This window comes from Brassica rapa, chromosome A09 (assembly GCF_000309985.2).
Source record: "Brassica rapa cultivar Chiifu-401-42 chromosome A09, CAAS_Brap_v3.01, whole genome shotgun sequence".
Classification (NCBI taxonomy): Eukaryota; Viridiplantae; Streptophyta; class Magnoliopsida; order Brassicales; family Brassicaceae; genus Brassica; species Brassica rapa.
In genome coordinates this window covers 29117137-29140801 of record NC_024803.2, presented here as the reverse complement: position 1 = coordinate 29140801, position 23665 = coordinate 29117137, and the positions used below count along the sequence as shown (strand labels likewise).

At 32.3% G+C, this 23665-nt stretch overlaps 1 protein-coding gene across 1 annotated transcript; it reads left to right on the top strand.

Annotated features, from left to right (window-relative positions):
- Positions 1–2476: 2476 nt before the first annotated feature.
- LOC103839000 (ABC transporter B family member 14) lies at positions 2477–14929 on the top strand. The gene is made up of 9 exons (XM_009115466.3): positions 2477–2951; positions 3040–3094; positions 3167–3342; positions 3659–3859; positions 4158–4417; positions 4498–5038; positions 12243–13017; positions 13168–13409; positions 13518–14929. Exons 1-9 carry the CDS (start codon positions 2709–2711, stop codon positions 14721–14723), a joined length of 3699 nt encoding a protein of 1232 aa, XP_009113714.1. The 5' UTR covers positions 2477–2708; the 3' UTR covers positions 14724–14929.
- Positions 14930–23665: the final 8736 nt, after the last annotated feature.

Below are 23665 nucleotides of genomic sequence, written 5' to 3'. Positions count from 1 at the left end.
AAAAATAATTATAGTTATAGCTTTCTATTAAAAATCAAACAAACCAAAACCTAAAGGTATCCAAACTAAACTATAGTACATATGTTTTTAATTTGGTAGTTAAATTGTGTAAGATGAAAATTTAAAACTGAACCAAAATTCAACTAACCGAATTAAACACCTTAAATCCTGCCCTTTCAAAGTAAATAATACTTATAGTTTTCTGTTCAAAATCAAACAAACCAAAAACTACAGGTATCCAAACTAAACTATAGTAATTTTAATTGGGTAGTCAAATTTGTCTAAGCTGAAAACTGAACAAAAATTCAACCAACCGAATTAAACACCTTAAATCCTACCGTTCAAGTGCATACAAGATCCACCATTTTAACCAAGTGGTGGTAGCATAGTGGCAATTTCTTGGAGCTTGGTGTGTACCCACATCAGTCCTGGAATCGATTTTTCTGAGAACTAAATTATCACTACTTGGTCAGTCTAGGCTTGGGTTTCGGTCCAAATGGTTTACATGGTGGACCATAACAAATGATTGGTCCATTCCCTGGTATTAGCCGGAAGGTATTCCAAACTCAGGTCAGACAGTGTGGTACGCTTTCGGGCTAGTCTACTCTGTAGAACTAAGTGTGTTCCTCCCGAAGCCGACCGGATCATCCGATAGGGCTTATCAAAAAAAAAAAATCCACCATTTTAAATCAAAATTCTAAGTAACTAAAAGTTTAACAGTGTTTAGTGTATCCACTGAAGTTCTGTTAACATGGCTAACTGTTCCCCAAAACTACTAAACCATATAAGGGAATACTTAGCCCCGATCTTTTAGCCGGGATTCTTAACTTATGTTTTGACATTTTTTTGTTTTTTTTTTACACTTTTCAACTAAGAGGCAGCTCTTATATCTTTTATTTAAGAGACAGTTCTTAACTTTTCTTAGTTAAAATTTAAAAAAAAATAAGAACCGTCTCTTATCCGAAGCTAAGAACCTCAGTTAAGAAACTGGGGTCAATAATGGTCAAATCATTAATAATATGTAGAAAAAGAGAGAATACCACGTGACTAATAATGACTAGATTCCATCGTAATGTACCATATAAAATCAATCCATATTTTCTAACCTTGTTGGGATTGTATGAACGGATGGGGGAAATAATGAGTGCAGTCGCCCGGTATTTAATACTGTTTCCTCTGTGTTAGGGCATCTACCGTATACTATAATTTCTTTTATATTTCACTTTAACATAAAGTAACTTTATTATACAGTTATATTTGTTTCAACGGTCAACTCCATAATAGAGTAGAGTAGAATATAAAGAAATGTTATTGTTTACTCTAAATATTGTATAGTGTAAAAACAACATTTCTCTATATTCTACTCTATTATAGAACAACTCTATTATAAAATTAACCATTAAAGCAAATATAACTATATAATAAATTTATTCTATTTTAAAGTACACTATAGAGAAAATTATAGAACATTATTGGAGATGGTCTTAGAGCAACCCAATCGGTTGGCATGCTTGTTTTAAGTTCTTAACGATAAAATTAAAAAGTTATGGTGTTAAAAAAACAACTAAAAAGTTAATATCTTAATGTGTATTTAATTTATTTGCGCTAGATAAATATTACTAATAAAAGTGAAACATGTGTCATCAAAATTTCTAAACAGGTATTTAAAGTACCTCAGCCATCTATCTTACTTATGTTTCTATACTTTTATCTCGTTAGATAATTCTCCAGAATTTGCAGATGGAAAAGCTCTTATAATTAGATTTAGAGATCTCGACTTTTTTATATATACCTATTATATATAAAATTACATGTTTTTAAGAAAAATAAATGTAAGGAACCAAAAAACTTTTCTTATTTTATTATAAAATTAATTTTAGCCGCCCCTGCTCTTACATGATTCATTTTTTTTTCCTTTTGAAAAGTTCAATTTGGTTCAAGATGATTAGGTAAAATATAAGTTTTGAAAGTCCAATTTTTTTCCTTTTGAAAAGTACATAAATTTATTGAGCCGCCCCTGCTCTTACATTGACTTTGTTTTACATGATTCTAACACTACTAAACGTAATGAAAAAGTTCACTTTACTAAATTCTGATTCTCGTTTTGTTTTGTAGACAGCAAATTACCTTTACACGCGTACACACATATATACATATAAATATATTACGTTTAACGACAAATGATAAAATACATGCCATATTAAGAAACCAATGAAAAAGAACACAGCTAATCTCTGAAATGAAAAACAACGATAAAAATAGAAACAAAGCTTGAGGGTGAGACATGCTATAAGTGTTAAACTTGGGATGTATACCAATTATGGAAGTAGTTGCCGCCATATTATTATTATTTAAATGTGTGGTCCCTATGAAAGTTAACTTGGCCATATGATCAAAGTAAACGTCTCATGTGCCTCAAGCGACGGGTCTGGCATTAATTATATGAGTCGTTCCAGTCGGATACAGTTCGAGTGATGGATAGATTACCGTTCCATATTAACTCTTTACATTAAATACAATTTGAACTACTGATTCAGTAGATAGCTCTTTTCTTTTTTTAGTTCCCATTATATCATTTTATTCTCCTCACCTTCCCTTTCCCCACAAGCAACCCACGTTACCCACCACCCTAAATACTTCTCTGCTCTTTTGCGCTTTCCAATACATCTGTGTGTTCACTGAGTATAGAGACATCCTTTAAGGTAAACATGCAGAACGATAGGGAAGCAAACAAGGAGGATAAGAAAAAGATGAAGAAAGAATCAGTGTCCCTGATGGGTTTGTTCAGCGCAGCAGATAGAGTTGATTACATTTTGATGTTCCTAGGTACTTTCGGGACGTGTGTTCATGGTGGTACGCTTCCTCTCTTCTTCGTGTTCTTCGGGAAAATGTTAGACTCCCTTGGCAATCTTTCTACGGATTCTACAGCCATATCCTCCCGTGTTTCAAAGGTTTCTCAGAAACCCGCTATTAGTGGATGTTTATGTAGTCTCTTTCTTGATTATGGTTCATAATACTTTGGTGATTTTTCTATTCCAGAATGCTCTGTACTTGGTCTACTTAGGGTTTGTCAACTTGGTATCAGCCTGGATGGGTAGGTTTCTAGCTATATTACCGAGTTTTAGTTGTTTTCTCATGTTTAAATTTGGAGTGCTTGTATTGGCAGGAGTTGCTTGTTGGATGCAAACAGGGGAAAGACAAACAGCACGACTGCGTATAAATTATCTCAAATCAATTTTAGCAAAAGACATTACTTTCTTCGATACAGAAGCTAGAGATTCAAATTTCATTTTCCACATCTCAAGTGACACCATCTTGGTTCAAGATGCAATTGGCGACAAGGTAGTTTCTCAAATACATTCCCACCATATACGAACGATAGTTATTTTTAAAATGACTTCAGAAAGATAATCTTTAACTTTTTCTTCATTTTAAATTAGTAATCTTGAAATGTATATTTTCAAAACTCTTAATTAATCTATTATTGGTTTAAAATCATTATAAATAATATATAACAGAAATAATACATTTATAATTAAATTTTAATTTTTTTTTAATATGAACGAAGCGACACACAAAAAATATTATATGAAAATAGGAGAATGAATTAATTAGGGCAAACAAATGTAACTGATGATTTTTTTCTGTTTTGTATCAGACTGGCCATGTTTTGCGTTACCTATGTCAGTTCATCGCTGGATTTGTGATCGGTTTTTTGTCAGTATGGCAACTAACGCTGCTCACATTAGCAGTGGTTCCATTGATAGCAATTGCAGGAGGAGGATATGCCGTAATAATGTCAACCATCTCAAAGAAGAGTGAAGCTGCTTATGCTGATGCAGGCAAAGTAGCAGAAGAGGTTAGCATTGCTTCATACGTGCGTTTGCATTTACATGTGAAAAACGTTTTCACAAATAAAGTCACATTGTAAGACTATAATTTTAAGTTCTTTTATAAGAATGTTAATATAGAAAATGTAAATACCAACGCAAAACTCATTTCGTTTGTGGTTAAGTTTATGATTTTAGTTAACTCATAAAGTTTGTTTGACATGCTAAAAAGATCAACCAAAGAAAAACATGCTAAAAATTGTGGATTTAACTATGGATCGAAATCTCTTTTTTTATATATTTCATTATGAACACTTGGATCTACAGGTTTTGTCACAGGTCAGAACTGTGTATGCATATGTGGGAGAAAAAAAAGCTGTAAATTCTTACTCAAAATCTCTCAAGAAAGCTCTGAAGCTTGGTAAAAGGAGTGGTCTTGCTAAAGGCTTAGGAGTTGGATTAACATATGGCCTCTTGTTTTGTGCTTGGGCTTTGCTTTTCTGGTATGCTAGTTTGCTTGTACGCCACGGCAAAACAAACGGTGCAAAAGCCTTCACAACGATCCTGAATGTCATTTACAGCGGATTGTAAGTCCAAAAAACGTGAACTTTTTGCTTGAAATGTCATGACATTTCATAGTATTGATCGATTAGTTGCAATTTTACAGCTCCTTGGGTCAAGCCGCCCCTAGCTTATCCGCGATTTCTAAAGGCAGAGTTGCTGCTGCAAATATATTCAGAATGATAGGAAACAACACTCTTCAAGGTTCTGAAAAATTAGACAACGGAACAACTTTGCAAAATGTATCTGGAAATATTGAGTTTCATCAAGTGTCTTTTGCTTATCCTTCCAGACCAAACATGGTTTTTGAGAATCTGAGTTTCACCATAAATTCAGGCAAGACTTTTGCATTTGTCGGTCCAAGTGGTTCAGGGAAAAGCACTATCATATCATTGGTTCAACGTTTCTATGAACCCAAGTCCGGAGAGATTCTCTTAGATGGGAATGACATCAAGAGCTTGAAGCTGAAATGGTTGAGGAAACAGATGGGTTTGGTGAGTCAAGAACCGGCATTATTCGCCACGACCATAGCTTCCAATATTCTTCTTGGTAAAGAGGATGCACATATGGATCAGATTATAGAAGCTGCTAAAGCAGCCAATGCAGATAATTTCATTAAATCATTACCCGATGGTTACAGTACTCAGGTAATCTACTCGAACTTGCATAGTCATCAAATTTTTTTTCATAGTCATCATGTTGATATACCTTAAATCTAGTATGACACGTTAGTAGTATAGTGAGCTGGAGATCTCGTTGACCCAAAAATATAGGGTCATTTTTGGATGGACCACGATTATTAATTCAAACACTTGTATTGGCTTAGCTTAGACCGGAGATATATATATATATATATATATATATAGCATCCAACATTAAATATATTTATCATTTAATAATAAAATATATTTGTGGATAAATACGAGTGAACCATATTAAATCTTTGTATCATTTACTTCTTTTGTTTATCATATGTTTTCACATAGTTCTAAATGGTGACCAAAATGAATGCCTGGGAATGGCTAATTTTTTTTTCCATTCCTTCAATTTGACACCATTTATAAGGAATACTAGATTTTGATCCGCGCTTGAAAAGCGCGGAGTTGTTGGATTATATTATAATATACAAAGTCTTATTATATCGAAAAACATAATTTTTAACAGCTATATAATCTACAAATTAGTTTATTTGAGATTTTATATGTACACTTTTATGTAAGTTTTTTTTCGATATGAGAATTATATCCAGATAAAAAAACAAACCGAACCGACCCAAAATTATAGGTTTGGTTCAGGTCCAGAGAAGATAACCTATTGGGTTTTTTGAATCCGCAGGTCTTTGTTTGAGTCCGGATCCTACCTAGACCCGATCATAAATATGTGTTTATTTGGTATATTTGGACATTTCGAATATGTTTCCGGTATTATGGATATTGTTTTTAAGTTTTTGGTTTACGATTAGAGTTTTGATTTCAGGTAAATTTTTCAAATTAAAAAAAAATTGCGTATTTGGATAAAATTTTGAGTATTTTTCAGTTCATCGTGTAAGATTTTGAATAAGATTTTAAATTTTTAGGTATTTGAATTTTTTTGGTATTTGTTTGGAGTTTCAAATACTTTTCGCGTTTCGGATATTTTTCAGATTTTTTAGATATTTCGAATTCTTTTAGGATCCTAAATACCCGAACAGATGTGGACCTATTACGTCCATATCAGGTCCAACAACCTTTTGATATAGATTTTTAACGTTATTGTACAAAAACATGGTTGATGAAATATTTTTCTGAGTAAAGGTATCATAAGAAATAATATAAGAGCTATTAAAAATATTTAAAATATTGTATGTTTAGAATGATTAATGTATTATCAGAAAAATAATAAATAGTTATACATAACTCCAACAATTTTTTATATTAGATTTTTTAAAACTCTTTCCCTTTTAATAGTATTGATTTGTTTTAAGTGAAAAGTATATAAAAGTATAATATCTAAACCAATAATTTTCAAAATCTTGAATAATGAATACTGATATCGTGAAGTCGGGTTAGCTTTAATAGAATCAATGAATTTCTTCATTTTTTTGAAGGTAACATGAATATTCAGAAAAAATATTTTTAAATATGAAAATATTATCAAACTATAGACGGTTGAAAGTTTAATATATGATATGAGATTTTAGTGGGAAAGTTTATATATGATATGATTACTTTATTATAAACGAAAGAGAAAGTAAGAATGTACACATATATGTCTTGTAATTTATCTTGCTTTAAATCATATATTATATAATAAAAGTGATATTATAAAACATTAGTTTCAATGCTTTTACGATTAAAAATCAAAATGGTAAATATAGTAATGATTAGGATTTAGGAGTGAGATTTAAATAAATAAAAGAATTGAATAAATTATTGTTAGAGAAATATATGGTAACATATTGTTATTCTAAATTTAAGGTAAGACCAAAAAATAATGAGTTAAATGAAAGAGTCCAAACAACTTTCATAGGTAGATTTTTTTAGACTCCTTCCCTTTTAATAGTATTGATTTTTTTTCGAAATGTTCCTTCTCGTCCCCTCTATATTAATTTTAAAGCATTACAACATATTTTCGTAGACACGTGTCATCACGTTCTTAGAATCTTTAGAAAAATAAGTTTGTACATATAAATATATATTAAACATTTTTTATTAAATTAACTATCAAATTGATTACTAGTGTACAAAGGAATATTATCAATTCTTTCCTTAAATAAAAGCTATGGAATTACCTAATATGATTTAACATATATACATGACAATTAATGATTACGAATAATATATATTCGATAATAATTTTTGTATCCTCCTTTTTTTCAATTTTATGATTAACAATTTTTTGTATCCTTTCGTTAAATAAAAGCTATGGAATTACCTATTATGATTAACATATATACATGAAAATTAATGATTACGAATAATATATATTTGATAACAATTTTTGTATCCTTTCTCTTTTTTTGTTTAATTTTATATTATTAAAATAAATTAAACAATCACATTAAGGACAAAATTAAAAAATAGATTTTTCTTATATCTTATATTTTAATTTTTTAAAAACGACTATAAATTACTAAAAATGGTAAAAGTCTCACATTAAAAAATTTGTGATCAATGGTTTAACTTGTTTTTGTTCAAGCAAGATACAAGTGATCATAAGTCGTATGAATATGAAGTCTCATTAATAAATATTCATATTTCATAATTAACATCATTTAAATTAAATTATATACAATATATAAATATAAAAATATGTTGATTTCAAAATTCGCATTGAAAAATTATTGAGATCTTAATATTTTAATTTTGAAATTTTTATTGATAAATCTCAAACTAAAAATTTTGTGCTTAACGATTTAAATTTTTGTTACAGCAAATATACAAATCTTAATAAAATCATATGAGTAGTAAGTGTCAATAATAAATATTTAAATTAAAATATACTATATAAATATATATATATATATATATATATATGTCTATATCCCAAAAGTTTAATTATATACCATTATAAAGTAAATAAAATGATTATTTTGATTTATTTACCAAAACATGATTTTAAATAAACAAAAGGTATTGGTTTTGATTTATGTGCTTACTCTAATGTATATATTTTTATGTATACAAATTATTTTTTAAATAGGTGATTTTAATATGTTTTTGATCCTTACAATCCGAGAAGAAGTTAAAAAAAAAGAAATAAAACTCATATCAGTAAAACATAAACGAGAACGAAAGCACAATTTTATAGAGGTAAAAAATGAAATCACTTATGGAGAGTCAATAGTAACCAAATCGAGAGAAGAAAACCTAATTTCCTTTCGTCATTTTACAATCGATGTTGTCTATGTAGTTTTTGTGATTTGTGTCAGCCGCAAAACTTAATTTCCTTTTGTGCATATGAAGTCTTAAAAATAATTAAAATGAGTTGTAATACTTTAACTCTTCAACAATGATGATACATTTAAGAGACAAACATTTACATTCGTCATTTTACAATAGATAAAGATTGTATTGTTGCAAAATGTTAAAACCATTTGGTGAACAAAAATTAGTATTAAAAATTCACTCCGCGCATGTGCGCGGGTTATCATCTAGTTCCTTTTAATTTAAAGAATCACTAGATTTGATCCGCGCTTTATAAACGTAAGATTATTTTTTATATAAAATTAATAATCCGTTTGTTAGTGAATAACATAAATAAAAAAAAATCTATTTGTTCAATCCGTTGTCACTTGATACATATTTTGTACATTCGATGAAATAACCTGGAAAACAATAACTATAAAAATGCCTACTCATAAATCGTAGGTTGGTTTAAAAAAAACAACATTATTTTAAGTTTATAAATATTAATTTTATGAGTCTGCTTTCGTTGATGAAAAAAAAATATATATATTAATTTAAAATAATTTGAATTTATTAAATATGATTTATCTAAAATTACAGTTTTCTAAGCGCATATATTAAAAATATTTATGTAATATCAATTTATAAATAATTACATTTAATTTAAAAATATATCAGATAAAACTTATTCCAGTATAATTTTTTATTTTAATTTCATAATATTATCTAAATTTTTGAAAATTTTGAACCGTATTAACTTATTTTGTATATAATAAAAACGAATTTTGACTTGTCTATATAGGAAATGAACATATAAATAATGAAAACTCCCCTATATATTATTAATCTTGGAGCATTACAACATGTTTTCGTAGCCACGTGTCATTATTTGGATGATTCTTAGAATTCTTAGGAAAATAAATTGGTAAACATAAATATATATTATACTTTTTATTAATTTAACAATCAAATTTATTAGTAGTGTAGAAAAGAATATTTCCAATTATTTATTTAAATAAAAGTTACGGAATTTCCTACTATTATTAACTTATATGTGACAGTTAATGATTATGAATAATACATATTTAATAACAATTTTTGTATCCACTCTTCTTTTTGTTTAATTTTATATTATTAAAAAAATTAAACAATCACATTAAGCATATAATGAAAATTAGATTTTTTCCTATATGTTATGTTTTGAATTTTGTAAAACGACAATAAATTACTAAAAATGGTAAAATTCCCGCATTGAATTTTTTTTGATCAATGGTTTAATTCTTTTTTGTTCAAGCAAGATACAAATGATCATAAATCGTATGAAAATAAATTCTCATATTATATATATATATTAATATAATTTAAACAAAAGTTTATACTATATAAAATATATAAATATGTTACTTTTAAAATTTGCATTGAAAAATTATTGAGATCTTAATATGAAATTTCTATTAAAAAATCTTACATTAAAAGTTTTGTGATTGACGGTTTAAAATTGTGTTACAGCAAATATACAAATGTTAATAAAATAATATGAATAAGAAGTGTCAATAATAAATTTTTATATTAAAATATACTATATATATATATATATCTCAATATCACTAAAGTTTAATTATATACCATATAAAGTAAATAAAATATTTTTTTATTTGTTTATTTACCAAAAACATGATTGTAAATAAACAAAAGATATTGGTTTTGATTTATGTACTTACTCTAATATATTCTTTTATGTATATAAATTATTTTTTAAATAGGTGGTTTCTAATATGTTATTTGATCCTGCCAATCCCAGAAATACAGTTCTTCAAATCGAAGTGATTTTTAATATTGGAAGCACTATATATATATATATAATTTCTGGGATTAAATAATTTAGCCTTAAATTTTTTTCCTTAAAAGCTTTTAATGATATATCATGACAAGATTCTGATCACCTCTTTTTAAGTTTGTTCCAAGAATGAGAGATTTGATCATTCGTCTTATGTTTGTTTCTCCATAATATCATATCTATAAATTATAATTCTATCTATCTATTATAATTGTAAGAATGAGAGATTTGAAAAATTTATTATTAGTTTTCTGGTCTATCATTTAATAAATCAAACAATTCTTAGTTTATACATAGTTTACATATACTAGAATGATAAAGTATTATATATTTTTATCGGTATATTATTAAGTAACTAAACCTCCAAAGCGTAGGTTAATAAAATAAGTAATTTGTTTTGTTGTTTTAGAATTATATGATTTTTAAGCCAAACTGGTGAATATATACTAGATAGACATTTTATATTTCGAGTCTGCACTTATATTCTATATCAGTTTGATATATTAGATTTGAACACTAACTTGTGAATAGAGTTTTCCAGTGATTTTCTTCAAAAATTTGATTCTTAAATATGTATATGGAGTGGAACCCATCTTTAGAGATGTCAATCTTTTTAAATTGACACTTATGTAATTCACCGAATTCAGAGAAAAAGTTAAAAAAGAAACAAAATTTATATCGGTGAAACAGAAAAGAAAGTGAAAGCTCAATTTTATAGAGGTAGAAAATGAAATCACTTATGGAAAGTCAATAGTAAACAAACTGAGAGCAGAAAACCTAATCCCCTTTTGTTATTTTACAAACAATGTTGTCTATCTAGTTTTGGTGATTTGTGTCAGCCGCAAAACTATTCTGACCACATGCACCACAATTTGTTTTCTTTATGTGCATATGAAGTTTTTAAAATAATTTAAATGAGTTTTAATACGTTAACTTTTCAACAACGATGATACATTTAAAAGACCAACATTTGCATTCGTCATATTACAATCGATAAAAATTGTATTGTTGCAAAATGTTAAACCATTTAATGAAAAAACATTAACATAAAAAAATCACTCCGTAAAAAAATCACTCCGCGCATGCGCGCGGATTATCATCTAATCGTATATTATTTGGTGATATATATTTAGTAATTTTTTGTTAGAATTTAATAATATAGTTAATATTCATAAGAGAAAAAGACTAGGATAACACCAAACCAAGTTTTTGTTCCCAAAGTAGCACTCAAGGCTCAAAGTCACAAAAATAGGTTTCATTAAAGAGGTAAATATACACTTATACCCCTTGGGTTAATTAATCCAAACCTTAGGGTTTAGAGTTAAGGGGGTGGAGTTTTGGAATTAGGGTTTAAAATTTTATAAAAAATAAATACTAAAATAAAAAATAAAAATTTATAAAACAGTTTCAAAAATTATTTTTAAACTATAAAAAGAAAATTTGAAAAAAAAATTCAAAAATTTTTTTTTAAAAAAAATTATAAAAATTTCGAATCTGAAAACATATAATCTGAAACTATAATTTTTTTTTTTTTTTTTTTTTATTTATTTATTTTTGTTTGTTTATTTAATTTAAACCAAGGATATTAGGGACATTTTACCCTTTAATGAATGTCATTTTTGTGACTTTCTCCTTCTAGTGCTCTTTTTGAGACATAAACTTCAAAATGTGCTATTATTGACAATTGCCCTATTCATAATTCACGTATCATTAACAAAAAAAAAAGAAACAGAAAACATATCATATATTATTAATACATGTAATGTTATGTAACATAAATTGTCTGAATAAGTTTGATAACGTTTTGGAATATTCCTTAAATAGATTTGTTTGCTGATTTTATTTAATAATGATTACCTAAATCTAATGAGTGGCGCTTTATAAATAAATAAAAAAACAAGGACAGAATCTTAAGATTGATTATGTTTTAATAGTATAGATAGATCAAAACTATTACTTATTAAATCCGGCAAGGAATAATAAAGAATAAAGTATTCTTATTATTTTGTTCCTCTTCAATTATTTTTCTCTTTGTCCTATTATTTCTTTTATGGTCACCTTTTAGAGCCACTCGCATATCACATCTTTCATATATCCAGTTCCTTGTTGGCCACACCACTATGATAGGTTGGAGAAGGAGGAACTCAGCTCTCAGGAGGACAGAAGCAGAGGATTGCCATTGCTCGGGCGGTTCTAAGGAACCCAAAAATATTACTGTTAGATGAAGCAACAAGCGCACTTGATGCTGAATCAGAAAAGATTGTTCAGCAAGCACTCGACAATATTATGGAAAAAAGAACAACAATCGTCATTGCACACAGATTATCAACTATCAGAAATGTTGACAAGATTCTTGTATTGAGAAATGGTCAAGTTATCGAAACCGGTAGCCACGCAGAACTGATATCAAGAGGAGGAGATTACGCTAATCTTGTGAATTGCCAAGAGCCAGATCCTCAATCAGTTATGCTGGAATCTTGTAAATCTCTGGCTGGATCTTTAAGTTCAAGAAGGGTTGCTAGTTCAAGGAGGACTTCAAGCTTTAGGGATGATCAAGAAAAGACTAATGAAAAAGATTCAAATCAAGAAATTTTAAGCTCATCTTCTATGGTATGGGAACTTATAAAGCTAAATGTTCCAGAGTGGTCCTATGCATTACTTGGTTCAATTGGTGCAGTTCTTGCTGGAGCACAGCCAGCATTGTTCTCCACGGGGATTGCTTACGTGTTAAACCTATTTTATTCGCCTTTTCCGAGTGTGATTAAGCGCGATGTCGAGAAGGTAGCTATTGTCTTCGTTGGAGTTGGAGTTGTAACACCTCTCATTTATCTCCTCCAACATTATTTCTATACACTCATGGGAGAGCGTCTTACTTCTAGGGTTCGCTTATCCTTATTCTCAGGTATGCACATATTATTTAAACATCCTTTATAGAGCATAGCAAAAATGAAACAATGGCTTTGGACCCCCCCCCCCCCCCCCCCCCCCCCCCCCAAAAAAAAATTCCTTGATTTGATTCTTAAATGTTTATTTTTTCTTGCAACATTTGCAGCGGTTCTTTCGAATGAGGTTGGTTGGTTCGATATGGAAGATAACAACACTGGCTCACTCACTTCAATCTTAGCTGCTGATGCAACTTTGGTGAGGAGTGCTCTAGCAGATCGCCTCTCAACAATAGTCCAAAACCTCTCTCTCACATTCACAGCATTAGCAGTTGCCTTCTTCTATAGTTGGCGTGTCGCAGCTGTTGTGACTGCTTGTTTCCCTCTTCTCATTGCCGCTTCACTCACCGAGGTAACTCAATAGCTCCAGGCGCCACTTAGGTTGCTTTAGAGTAAACCCTCCTTGTGTATCTTCCCTTAATCTTGAATCTAATAAAGCTTGATATGTGTTATGGTGCAGCAATTGTTTCTAAAAGGCTTTGGAGGAGATTACACGAGGGCTTACTCTAAAGCAACTTCAGTGGCGCGTGAAGCTATTGAGAATATAAGAACAGTCGCTTCCTTTGGTGCTGAAAAGACAATCTCGGAGCAGTTTGCTTGTGAGCTAAGGAAACCCACCAAGAATGCCTTTCTCAGAGGTCATATCTCTGGATTTGGATACGGTTTGTCTCAATGTCTCGCGTTCTGTTCCTATGCTCTTGGTCTCTGGTACATCTCCGTTTTGATTAAGCGTGAGGAGACGAACTTTGCGGATAGTATCAAATCTTTCATGGTATTGCTTGTCACGGCTTACTCCGTAGCGGAAACACTTGCTTTGACACCAGATATCGTGAAGGGCACGCAAGCACTCAGGTCGGTTTTTAGGGTTTTACATCGAGAGACTGAGATACATCCGGACAAGCCTAACTCAATATTGGTCACTCAGATTAAAGGAAATATAGAGTTTAGAAACGTGGGCTTTGCGTATCCCGCAAGACTTGACATCCCCATTTTCCAAAACCTAAACCTAAAAGTCTCAGCCGGGAAAAGTCTTGCGGTTGTTGGACCTAGTGGTTCAGGAAAGAGCACGGTGATTGGTCTGATCATGAGATTCTACGATGTGAACTACGGTAATCTCTGCATCGATGGGCAAGACATAAAAACCCTAAACCTACGTAGCTTGCGGAAGAAGCTAGCGTTAGTCCAACAAGAACCAGCTTTGTTTTCAACGACCATATACGAGAACATCAAGTACGGGAACGAGAACGCGTCGGAGGCAGAGATAATCGAAGCCGCGAAAGCTGCGAACGCGCACGAGTTCATAAGCAGGATGGAAGAAGGGTACAGGACGCACGTGGGTGAAAAGGGAGTGCAGTTATCAGGTGGTCAGAAACAGAGAGTGGCTATCGCTAGGGCGGTCCTAAAGGATCCTTCAGTGCTTCTCCTTGATGAGGCAACGAGTGCTTTGGACACGACCTCGGAGAAACTTGTCCAAGAGGCGCTTGACAAGCTTATGAAGGGACGAACCACGGTGCTGGTGGCTCATAGGCTCTCAACCATAAGAAAAGCAGACACGATCGCTGTGTTGCACAAAGGAAGAGTTGTGGAGAAGGGAAGTCACAGAGAGCTTGTTTCTAAGTCGGATGGATTTTATAAGAAATTGACGAGTCTTCAAGAAGTGGTGTAAAGTGAAAACTGAAAACAAGGAATTACTGGCACAGCATGGGACATGCATCTAGCTTTCTCGTTGATACGGCTAAATTATCACATAGTTTAGTTAATACATTTTACGGACGTCTATTTGAATTTTTTAATCAATATACACGTATTTACACAACATGCTTGATTGTTATATATGCATCTAATTTAGCACACCAAATTAATTTTATCGCATATAGAACTCTTAAGTTATCACATTGCACTGATACTTATTTCATAGCTTATCTTGATCTGATGTCGGTACCATATATAAAGGCAAACATGTATTTCATAAATTAGAGGCCAATAAAATACAATCTATCAGTAAAAAAAACAATACTTTTTTTTTGTCAACCTATATATTATATCAACGCCAACTTATTACATAGTTTTGATTAGTACCTCTAGCCTTTTTAGCTAATTCATCTACCAACATCAGATTACATCTAGGTACATAAGAAAAGGTAAAGTCATTTCCTTTTGAAGCATTCAGAATGTCCTGTATCATGGAGGTGTTCTCCGTGTTACGGACCTTGACGATGGTTGCTGTATTGATGTGCTGAGCCAACTCATCCATTAGGGACTTACAGTCGCTTTTGAAGTGAACATTTTTATAGGCAAGTTCTCGCAATTGTCGTACTGCCATGCGCAAAGCTTCCGCTTCCGCTTCTCTTGGAGTATTTGTTGGCCTTATAGATGAGGATCCTTGTAGTTGTTGGCTGCCTTGTATACTATGTAAGGACCAACCAACACCTGCAACCTCCTTACCGTTTTTCCAAGAAGCGTCAACAAGACAGTAATATTCATATTCATATGCTTGTCTCTTGATATTCATATGCTTGTCTCTTCTTTCTCCCTTCTTCCCCATCTTCCGAGTCACCTTAGTGATCGCTTCTTCCCATTGGTTTAAGTCTCTGATCGCATCATGAATCACTTTGACAATGTGCGCCCTTCTTTGTTGAAATATTAGATTGTTTCTTCCACAGTCTCCATCCTATATAGAAAAGTTAAGATGCTCCCTTTTATCTTTTTTCACCAAAGAAATGAGCTCCTTAAAGTTTTGTTGACAGTCTGATTGCAGTTCCTTCTCCTTACCAAAGTTTGTTGGACTCAGGATTTTCTCCACAGACATGGCAAATATTGTCTACTTTTATGTTCCTTTTCCTCAAATTTTCAGCCACAGGTAAACCATCATGTAGTATTTTCCACCAAAAGGTTTTAATTTTTGGCGGTAAGGACAGTGTCCATATACTAGAGCAGCTTCTCTTCAAGTCCTCTGAAATACCTATGTTGTCTTGCTGCTCTGATCTCTGTTGGTTCAGTATTTGCTTGCATAGATGGTAACCTGACTTGACATTATACTCGCCAGTATTTGTGTAGTTCCATACTGGAGTAACCTGAGACATTGTTGAGCGTCTTATATTCAGAATATATCTTGCATCCTCTTGCCTGATAATACTATTAACAAGTTACTCATTCCATTCCCTGGTTCCTTGGAATATTAAGTCTTGAACCCTTAAGTTTGGGAATTGGCTCCTCCTTCTCCTTGAGCTTGAGTGGCTGGCTGTGTGTGGACCCAACTATCTTCTCATACTCTTATCTTCATACCGTCACCCACTAGCCATTTAACTCCCTGCCGCTTGAATGATTCTCGTGTGCAGAATGCTCCGCCATGCATAACTTGCTGTTTTGTAGTAGGAGCCTGCAGAAAATCTGTGTGTCTAAAGTATTTTGCTTTCAACACTCTCGCTAACAAAGAAGATGTATTTTTTAGGATTTTCTCCGGCCCTGTTTAGCTAGCAGTGCCAGATTAAACATCTCCATAGCTCTGATCCCTAATCCACCCTCATGTTTGGAGGCATTATTTTTTTTCCAGCTAATCCAAGATATTTTTTCCAGTCCTTCCCTGACCACCAAAACTTCCTCATACTAGCTGTGATCTCTTTTATAATCCTTTTGGGAGAAGAAAACAGGTCATTGTATACGTTGGCAAAGCTGTGATTACTGCTTTCAATAAGTCTTCCCTTCCTGCTGGTGATAAGAACCTATTATATCAGCTATCAAGCTTGTTCTTAATTCTTTGTTTAATATAATCAAAAGCATCTTTTCTTCTTTTTCCTATTTTTTTCGGGGAGTCCCAAATATTTCCCAAAACCACCTATCTTTTTTATTCATGTCATCCTAATTAGAATTTCTTGAGTGATTTGAGGAATACCTTTAGCAAATGTAATGGCGGCAAAGTTGACTGCTTGTCCAGAAGCCCTTTGATACTCCATAAGCGTATTCATTAAAGTCTGGCATTCCTCCTCCGTTGCTCTACAAAACACCAATGAATCATCAGCGAAGAATAAATGGGATATTGGTGGACCTCCTCTCGATGCTTTGTATCCATGGAGATGTTGCAGTCTAATAATGTTCTTGAGCAAAGCAGATAACCCTCAGTACATATAATATAAAAATAAGGTGATATAGGATCACCTTGTCTTATTCCTTTTGAGGGTGTGATGGACTTTAAGGGTTCCCCATTTACCAGAACTGAATACGTAAAAGTTGACATGCACGTATGACTCCATTTGCACCAAGTTTCAGAGAAACCCATATGATTCATCACTGTAATAATAAATCCCCATTCAACTTTATCAAATGCTTTTGAGATGTCTAACTTAAGGGCTAATATTTTATTTTCAATTTTTTTGTATGCATCAGCTCATGTGCTATAAGCACATTATCTGTGATCAACCTGCCCACGATGAAAGCCGATTGATTCTCTGTTATTACTATGCTCAACCAAGGTTTCGACCTCTCTGCTAAGATTTTTGAAATTATTTTGTAAGCTACATTTGAAAGGCTTATTGGTCTATAATCTTTCATAGTATTTGGAGAATCAACCACATACTATTACATAACACACAACCAAAATTTTATAACTGGAGAAAATGATAAAATTTTATTTTTAAATTGCAAGTTATCTTCTGCTGATGTTCGCGAAAGTTCCCTGCTTGAGCGATCATCTCATCCCGTTCGATTGATCTTCAATTCACAGTTAGGTGATTTAATCTTCGCCACTATCACTTTGCTTTGGGCGACTCTCCTTCGCGTTCTTCGCCGTTTGTATAAGGATCAAGTAACTTTCTGTATTTTCATCGAATCTGAAGCTCAGTAGCAGATTAAAAAGAAACTTGCTTCCATCAGATTAGTTTCTTATTAAAATTTAGTTCAAAAAGCCCAATCAATATGAAGATTTTGCACTGGAATTGTCAGGGGTTGGGAAGCACTCTGACAATTCCTCATCTTAAAGATATCAGAAAGAAATATAAGCCTGATATGATGTTTCTGGTTGAAACGAAAAATATGGATAGATTTGTACATAAGGTGGTTGAAGAGCACTCTTTCGTACGTAGTTTCCGCTAAAGGAACTACTGGTGGGTTAGTTATAATGTGGAATGACGGGGTCAAGGTTAGGTTTTTCGGTAATCCTACTTTGAATGCCACTGATATGTATACAGAAGAAGTTTGTAATGTTTTCTGATTGACATATATATACGGACACCCTGTCTTAAAGTACAGAAATGAATTGTGGGAAAGATTAATTTGTATCAGAACCGTCCAAGACTGATGCTTGGAGATTTTAATGACATCAAGGATAACAAGGAAAAGGATGGGGGTGTCCAAAGGTCTGAGGTATCTTTTTCTCTTTTTAGAACAATGATCTCGATCGGTAACAGGGGTTCATGACTTAAAATCCATAGGGGGTTTTTATACTTGGAATGTGAATAGGTCCAAATACAATATTAGAACAAGAATTGATAGAGCTATGGCAAATTGTGAGTGGTTAGACCTATATCCTACTGCACATGTTAAATTGCTCCCTTGGATAGGCTCAGATCATAAGCCACTGCTTGTAGATACTGAAAGTATCAAGTGTAACAGAAAGAAGCAGTTTAGATATATGATAATAGGTGGAGGTTTGAACCTGAGTTTAGGAGGATAATACAGGAAGTGTGGCAAGACGACTGTGCTAATTACCTCCGCATCTTTTTTATAGAGTCTTAGAAAATTGTAGAAAAGCCCTTTCTAGATGGAGAAGTCAGAACCCAAGAAACACGTAAAAGAAAATCAATCAGTTGAAAGAACAAATTGAACAAGCTTACCAGTCTTTTAAATATTGACTATGCTTATATTAATATGTCAAAGACTGAGTTGAGTTTGCAGTATCGACTTGAAGAAGAATATTGGAGAACAAAAAGTAGAATTCAGTGGCTTCAAGCAGGAGCGAAATACCATATTCTTTCACTCAAAGACCAATCAAAGAAGAAGTCATAACAGGATCTTTTTTTTTTTTTTGAAGGAGGTTTGATTGCTTGGTTTGCAGCACAAGAAGAGTGATGAGGATTCCTTTTAGTCTCAAATTCTTTGATTCTTTATAGTCAGAGAAAACATTTGCATTAAATGTAGTACAGTTTGATTGAATAAAATTTTATATTCATTCAAAAAAAAAAAGAAGTTACAGAAAAGGAGATAGAGGATGCTGCTCACGCCATTAACCCTGACAAATCGCCAGGCTTGAATGGAATGAATGCAGGATTCTTCAGGCATCACTGGGCAACCATCAAACAAGGTGTTATCTCTCATGTCAAAAAAAAACAATACAATCTATTAAAGGGAGAAATAACGCATTTAAGAAAAGGAAAAGACACATGCTATGAGAGTTGACCTTATTTGGTGGACGTGGGTTGCAGCTACTACAATCAAAGATGTCGTTCCTTGAATAGAAAGTTAATGCCCTGGATCAGAGGAGACGAACAAACGATACACAAAGTCAGCAGGTCCACATTGATTATGTAAGGAATCATTTATGGTATAGTTGCCCACACCTCATTAATATTATCTCTTCTGATACAGTGATACTCCCTCTCTACTGTATTGGATTTAAAAAAATTTGCACACCGATTAAAAAATATTTAATCTTTCTAAGAATAACAATAACTATAAATAATTCAACCATTAAAAAATCAAGAATACAAATGGTCAAAAACATCATTTCAAAAAAGTAAATATATTAAAATCAATCCGTTAAACGGAAATTTTGAAAATGGTTACAAGGCCGACTTGAAGAAAACTTCCCAAGTCAATGTATTACGAGAATTGTTTCGCCAATCCACTAAAAATGGCACGTTCCATTACTTGATTTTAAAATCCTAAGGAATCAATTCATGTTCTCAACCCTCGGCAATCGGCGATAACCATAAATAGGTGAAGTTCTCCTCGTCACCTCAGATGTCGGAACTATCAATGTCGCCTTAAGAGTAGCTAGGTTTTGGTGATTACCTCGAAAATTATAACTGAATCAATCAATTACGCACCAAGTACTAAGGGAGAATGTTATAAAACAAAAACATCAAGTTATATCTACTTTTACATAGAAACTTCAAATATCATTTAAAATGAAACAAAATAATTCTTAAAACACCACTTATAGTGTGAAACGAAGGGAGTAGTACTCTAAATCACAATAGAGGCCCATCGTTTTTTTCTCTCACTCATGTCACTTTTTTATGATTTTGATTTCCGATATTTTCTCCGATAGGTGGTTATTTTCACTTTCTTCGTTAAAGACGCCGCCATTCTTTCATATTTAATCACACATTCTCTTTGCTACTTTTCCATTTGTAGAGGTTCGATGGTTTGTCAATTTCATGTGAGGCAATAGATGCATGAGACTTCTGGTGGTTACCTCAGGGTTTGATGTTTGGATTCAAGCTCCTCTCTTAGGCTATGTATCTACCTCTTCTGCCCTTCCGCTTACCTTAGGACGGTGAGTGAGGGTTAGTTCTAGTATGTCTTGGTCTTCACAGTGGCGGCTTTCAGATCTTTTTTGTTCTACTTGTTTCAACTTTGTAGCACCACAAATCTTTTTTTTATTGCGGGTTACTATCGGTTTTGCTAAGGTTTTGAGCTCTCTTTTTAGCATGATTTTTTTTATTGCGGCGGACCATTCTCCTTCCACATCGATGTCTTTGGTCAATGATATTTTCCTATGGTTTATGTCATGTGCTTAGTGTTGTTTCCTCCCAAACCTCTTCTTGCTAGTTCATAACATAGTAAAGTCATACAAGATTACAACCACACAAAATATTAGCCCAACATAACGATAAAATCTAGTATCACCTAAGATCACTTAGTTAGATCCTATGCTACCTAGTCAAACCATCTGTTTTCCACCATAACGAAAAGAATTCATCGGTCTCACGACCCAAGATGAACCATCTCTTGACCCATAAAATTAGACCACGAGATACAAAGATAGTAATTGACACTTAATCGGTTTTATTTCTGCTCAAACATCAATTTTGTGTACATTGTCACCACCACTATCATGTTCCTAAGCTTAAAACCTAACACAAATGCCCGAAATAAAATAAGATCCTTGACGACTGCAGCAGGGACTTGTGCACCAAATCATGGTTTCAAGAGGTTTGAAGTTTCTACCACCGGAACAAACACGGGATTGTCACTAGCGCTGGGAAGTATATCTCGGCAACACATCACCAGCATAGACCTTTTCTCCAGTTGACTACTCTGTTGTCGAGCTCCTTGAAGGAGCTCTTCGTCTTCAAGAAGGCTGTCGCTCATCGCATCACTCCTCCAATTGTCTCACCACCACAAAGAATGTTGATTAGGGGTAGATGAGACGTCTTTTCAAGCCACATGCAGTCGGTGTGAAGATTTCACCGGAGATCACTAAAAGAAAAAACCAGATCCGACAAAATATTCAGCCCTAAAAGCTGACTCTCGGTTCCGCCAATCTGTGTTCAGTCTTTCTGTCTCTTCATAAAAGGTCGAAAACCAGCTCCATCAAACGCAAAGGGTCTCTAGGAGAGGTCTCGATAGGACAGAGAGACACGCAAATCAATCTAGAATATAAAATAGCCACCAAATTAACAAATAATGAAGAGGAACAATGCATTCCTTAATATTTTTAAGAATTTTATCATTTTTTTTGTCGTCAAGAATTTTATCATTTATATATAAAAATAGTTTTTTCTTTCCATTTCTTTTTATTTTTTTATCATAGAGAAATATAGAAAAAATTGTCACTCATTAAATTTGATAAGAACTAATCATTTCTCATCATTTCCAGCCGTTATTTTCCTATTCATTCTTAATGTACATGTGATGGTTACCATTTAAACCCACAGAGAAGAAGATCAAAGGAAAATAGAAATCATTTAGACCCATAGAGAAGAAAATCAAAGGAAAATAGAGATAGAGGAAGGTCGACGGGAGCTGGGAGCTAGGAGCTGGGAGCTAGGAGCTAGGAGCTAGGAGCTAGGAGCTAGGGTTTTCTTTGGCGGTGTGTACTCGAAACTCAAAGAAAGAGAAAACAATCATGGGCATGGGAATCACTCACCATTTATCACTTTATTATCAGGTTTTTTTAATTTACAGTTTTAAAATAAATAAATAACAAAACTGTGAAATATATATTATTATTGTATTTCTGAGAAACTATTAGAGTTTCTCAACCGATGCTGCTGCTCTAGAATATCCGCGGCCAAAACCGTATCCTTCTATAATACCTCGGGTACGTCATATAATATAGGACCAAGATACAAAAGATGCCCACAACAACAGCAACACATGTCACGACCCTGACTATAAAAACCCTCACCATCCTTAAATGCATCTCATTCCTCTTCTCTTTAATGGAATTAGATCCATTTTCCGCGCTACGCGCGGATTATATACAATAATTTTCACCATTTTAATTTATATTATATTTGAAAATAGTTTTACATAATATTTAATCAAAAATAATATAGTATATTTAAAATTATAATAAAGTAATTTGGAGTATTTTTTTAATTGCGATTTATTTAAATGGCGAGCTATGTGTTTAGTATTTCTAACATTAGTGTATTTTGCATATGTTTACTGTGAAGGTTCTTCTAATAATGTTAAGGGGAAATCTGATTTTACCACAGAGTTGATATTATTTTCAAATTTATTTTAAAAGAATGATTTTTTCATAAATACTTTAAATTTGTGATAAAACAACTAAACTATATAGCCCTCATAATCATTTATATATGTCTAAGAATTATTTATAGACATATAACCAATCTCATCCCTTAAATGCTAAACCCTAAAAAATTGTCATTAGATCTTAAACTCAAATGTTAGGATATTTTTGATTAAATGTATTTTTGGAAAGTGATATCTAATTGTAATATTTTAAGCAATTTTTCTAATGTATGAAACTGCTGAAGTAAAATCTTGTTGTTGGTGTTAAAGCAAATATTTATTTGTTTTTATTTTTCAATAGTTTAAAATATAATACATTATAATTTAATTTTTTGTATTTAAATTTGTATACTTTTGAATTAGTGCTCGTAACCAAAATAACTCGTTTTTTATACTTTTGTAATTATCTGAAACTTTCACTTCTTCTCCCCATATAGTTATAAGAAAGTCGACATGAAAAAACGGTTTTAGATGAAATTGTTGTTTGTTTAAAAGTAAAAATAAAAATTGGGTTGTGAATCCAGGAAGATCATGTTTTTAGAGTGTTCCATTCATGCTAATTCTAACAAAATTTCTTACTTGAAGATGTAAGCTAGATAGTGGTGTATATGATGTTAGGAGTTTTCAAGGCTCCTAAGACAAATGTTGTAGTATAAATGATTGTCGAACCAGTTCTGAGGGATATCAAAGCACTGAGAATGCAAGTACTCACTTAATCTAAGTGCAACCAATGATTTAGATGGGTTTTAAACTACTACTAAACTAGAAAGCAATAACAGAATGATACTTTCTTAACTATTGGAAAAGAGAACTCATGGGCATAGGGATTAGACTTTGGGTGATCAAGTATCGAACTAAGGATGGCAAATGATCAATCAAACTATCAACCTTAAGCCTAGACACAAT

Coding starts and splice junctions, on each gene's coding strand:
- LOC103839000 (XM_009115466.3), top strand. CDS start 2,709: ATGCAGAACGATAGGGAAGCAAACAAGGAGGATAAGAAAAAGATGAAG. Junction 3,860..4,157: donor CAGGCAAAGTAGCAGAAGAG/GTTAGCATTGCT, acceptor TTGGATCTACAG/GTTTTGTCACAGGTCAGAAC. Junction 13,410..13,517: donor TTGCCGCTTCACTCACCGAG/GTAACTCAATAG, acceptor GTTATGGTGCAG/CAATTGTTTCTAAAAGGCTT.